The 3,628-nt window shown below is 34.9% G+C and overlaps 1 protein-coding gene across 2 annotated transcripts in view; it reads right to left on the bottom strand.

Moving 5' to 3' along the window:
* Window positions 1-704: 704 nt before the first annotated feature.
* LOC115235168 (transcriptional coactivator yorkie-like) overlaps window positions 705-3,628 on the bottom strand; it is a 28,059-nt gene continuing 25,135 nt past the window's right edge. The window contains exons 4-9 of one of the 2 annotated variants that reach the window (XM_029806773.1): window positions 2,663-2,877; window positions 2,187-2,368; window positions 1,898-2,084; window positions 1,644-1,703; window positions 1,493-1,578; window positions 705-975 (exon numbers count right to left, since the gene is read on the bottom strand). In XM_029806773.1, coding sequence (XP_029662633.1) covers window positions 880-975; window positions 1,493-1,578; window positions 1,644-1,703; window positions 1,898-2,084; window positions 2,187-2,368; window positions 2,663-2,877 — 826 coding nt within the window. In that variant the 3' untranslated portion in view covers window positions 705-879. The remainder of the gene's footprint in view (window positions 976-1,492; window positions 1,579-1,643; window positions 1,704-1,897; window positions 2,085-2,186; window positions 2,369-2,662; window positions 2,878-3,628) is intronic. The other variant, XM_029806774.1, reaches the window with a different exon arrangement.

Here is a 3,628-nt window from a genome sequence, read left to right as displayed (position 1 = left end):
CCTATGCTTTGCAAAATTTTAAAATGGTTTAGATGCAAAAGCTAATAGAGAAGCTTCTGATCGATTATAAAAATATCAAGTAAATTTCCTGAAAGTGCTTGATACTAAAACATCTTGAGATTTCGATATATCTCAATATCTATATTCTAACAACTTATTTTTCATATTTTCACGATAATTACATTTCCTTTTTCTGTAATATGTAGTAATTAAAGATTGTAATTTTCATGATTTATAATTTGTTATATATAATCAGTCCTGAAAGCTCTTCTATTTATAATTCATATTATAAATTGTCACAAAACCAATTGCCATTTTTCTCTTTCTCTCTCTCTCTTTTGTTTTCTTCTTTTTCTCAGGCAGTGCATATATATAAAGAAGTATAAATTTATATACAAAACGCTTAAAACTCTCGCACGCACATACAGACACACTATCGCACCCTACACCCGAGCGAGAAAGAGAAAGAGAAACCGGAAAAGAATGGGAATCCTTACATGTGTATACATACACATATATATGAACATACATTATATAGTATACATATGGATACGTGCATACTATATATGTATGCATGTGTGTATATATCTATATGTATACGTGCCTAGATTGTTGAGCATCATGCGCAATTAAAGGCCACTGTATAGTTTGAAAATTGTTATTGCAGATGTGAGCGCTTGGTTTTCTTATATAAAAAAAATTAATTTAAATTTATTATTTTTTTATATAGAATAAATCGTAACAATCTTTGTGTCACTGTAAAGATTCCCTGGAGAATCTCTCGTATCATTGATTGAAGGTATCGATATTGCACGGTGCTATTTACGGGGCTACTTATGTGTGAATTCGCGTAAATCCGCTGCACGTGCGATCCCAATTCTACAGCCACGTCAGCACGTTATCTGCTTTGGTCGTGTTAGGATTTATGAGTGATTGTACGTCGTCCAAAATATCACTGCCGAATTCCTCGCTCAGCTGAAACAATAACGATCGTATATAAAAAATGACTATGTACATATGTGCCTTAAATTAAGACATTCTTTATTGCCAATTCAACTTCTTAACAAATATAGAAATTATATTTGTAATTATAAGAAAATTATTAATATATGTGTGTGTGAAAATTATATAATTATAATTATATAAATCACACAGGTATAAACAAAATTTTTGCAAAATTTATTATGATAATAATGCAAATAATCATTTATCTAAAAATTATGATACACAATCATTATTAGCAGCTGCTACATTGATATAGAAGTGGCCACTCACAAGAAATTATTTTTAAGAAATTGGAAAAAGACAAAAACCAATAACTCTGATAATGTATACATTAAACTACTATTACACATATATACACACACGCACACACACACATACACACACAAACACACTTCAAACAATAATTATTTATTATTAATTAATAATTAATATTCTACAAAAAGTATCTGCACATTTTCTTGTAATTTTAAAATACTATGACACCTACATGAAGAGACGGCAAAAGATCATCGGTCGAATCAATGTTGTCGCTCAAAGTTGACAGATCCGGCGTCTCCATTGGCGCACCCCCGTCTGAAAAAAAATCGTCAAGTCTTAAGTATAACTAAACGCAATTTTATACCGTTGTAAATACGTACTTAGGTATTTATGGCTTCGGTATAATCGTTTCGTAAGATCAATCAACGCACAGTGCCGTTCTGCAATCGGAACAATCGCGCAAAATAATTATTCAGAAATCGAGAATTGAAAACTCTTTGGCAACAAAACAAAACGAACAACATTCTTTTTAGCACAATCTCTGACAAATGCGGTGATGGATGCGATGATAGCAGAATACGTTGCGGGAAAAGTTTCACATTCTGAAACATTATTGTGCGGAAGCCGTTCTTACCGCTTGTGCCATCCATGTTGTCGTCGATATTGGCGAGGAAATCTTCCGGAGTGTGGGGTAGGGAATAAGCAGAGCCAAGTCCTAGGCCGCTGTCGGCACTCTCTTGACGTGCGTGTTGTTCGTTAATCCCCGACAGGAACGGATCCATGGCGGCGTCCGTGGTGCTCTGCCGCAGCATCAACTCTTGCTGTACAACAACAAACAAGACACACGCGTGACTTATCAAAAAGATGGTTGCAATGCGAGCTGTTACGCGATATTACATTTCGAGCGATCTTCAAATACTAACCTGACTGCGCATGATCTCCTGCTGCCGTTGCTTAAGGCGTTCACGTTCCATCTGCAGCGATTGAAGGCGAAGTTTCTGCTGACAGACCTGCAGACTCTGGTTGCTTTGAATGACACCGGCAGGCTGTAGCCAATTTTGCGGCAGCATCGCGCCAGATGTCGGAGTTCTCTGAAGATGTGTCGCTGAAGCAATAATGATATTTTATAAGAATACACGTAAAAGATGCTTCCAAAAATGAAAATTTTTTACAGACAATTAATAATACTTCGTATTGCAGAAACTCGGTGAAAGTTCGAGCAAAATAAATGAATCAAATTGTTCAAATTAACAATAAGCCAACTATCGTTCGATTCGATAATAGCAAAATGAACGTCTCTTCTTGAATCTTCTTGATGGATGGATACTCGGATTCGAAACTTTATTTTACTCCGCGTTTACCCCGCACTTCAAAAAGACAGGACTTTGTTAAAACTTACGAATTCGCGGATCGAACCACGAGGTGGTGCGGGTCTGATGATTGATGAAGTAAATTTCGCCCTCGGCTGTGCGGGCCTGTTCCCATCCGTCGGGCAATGGACCGAGCGCGTTGGGGTTGGTTTTGCTGTTCTCGACTGCGGCGGCTACCGCTGCCACATTCGCGGCTGCGGCTGTTTTTCGCGGATCCTCCCATGTCGTGCTGCGCGTCAAGTGACTGCAAAAAAAAGATTGGGCCGTTTGTTAGATGCATTGGACACAACGAGGTAAATAATTGTAAGTCTCCAGAAAGGGAAGGAGAGAAAAAAATTAGCTTTGATAATTATCAATTGCGAAATGAAACAAAAATGTCTCCAATATGCGAAAGATAGTTTTCTTTTGAATATAAAAAAAATATTTTGTGTTTAAAAATGTTATAAGTTTTGTAAAAGAGAAGACTCTTTTACAAAATTCTTTTTGTTTTATAAGAGAAGAAGACCCTCTTTGCAGAAGAGTCAAAAATATATACAGATTTTTATGTACAAGCTTCAAGAAGCGGCAAGGATTTTAAACATTTCAAAATGGAACATCCGTGATATTAGTATGGCACGTTTCACCAAATACAATATAATACAATATAATATGTTATGTCGAGATGCGTTATGGCAACATGCATAAAGCATATGTCATATATACATATGTTTATATAAACAAATTTTACGGAATTTTCGGTTAAATACGTCACGATATGAAAGAACAATTATTCGTCGAAATAATGAGAGAAAAATAGGCAATTAAATTAAATTAGAATAAAGTTTAATTAAATAATCAAAAAGAAAAATTAAACAACAGACTAATTTCCGCCATTCAAAGATATTAGAAATATCGATCCAGATAGTTTTCTAATTTTTATATAAAATAATTCGCCATATTAAATATGTGATTTCAAAAAGTATATCCAAAATTTCTTCTTTGTTTTTTTTTTTTTT

Source organism: Formica exsecta, unplaced genomic scaffold (assembly GCF_003651465.1).
Source record: "Formica exsecta isolate Colony F162 unplaced genomic scaffold, ASM365146v1 scaffold211, whole genome shotgun sequence".
Lineage (NCBI taxonomy): Eukaryota > Metazoa > Arthropoda > Insecta > Hymenoptera > Formicidae > Formica > Formica exsecta.
The sequence above is the reverse complement of the archived record's forward strand: the minus strand, read 5'-3'. Positions and strand labels throughout refer to the sequence as shown.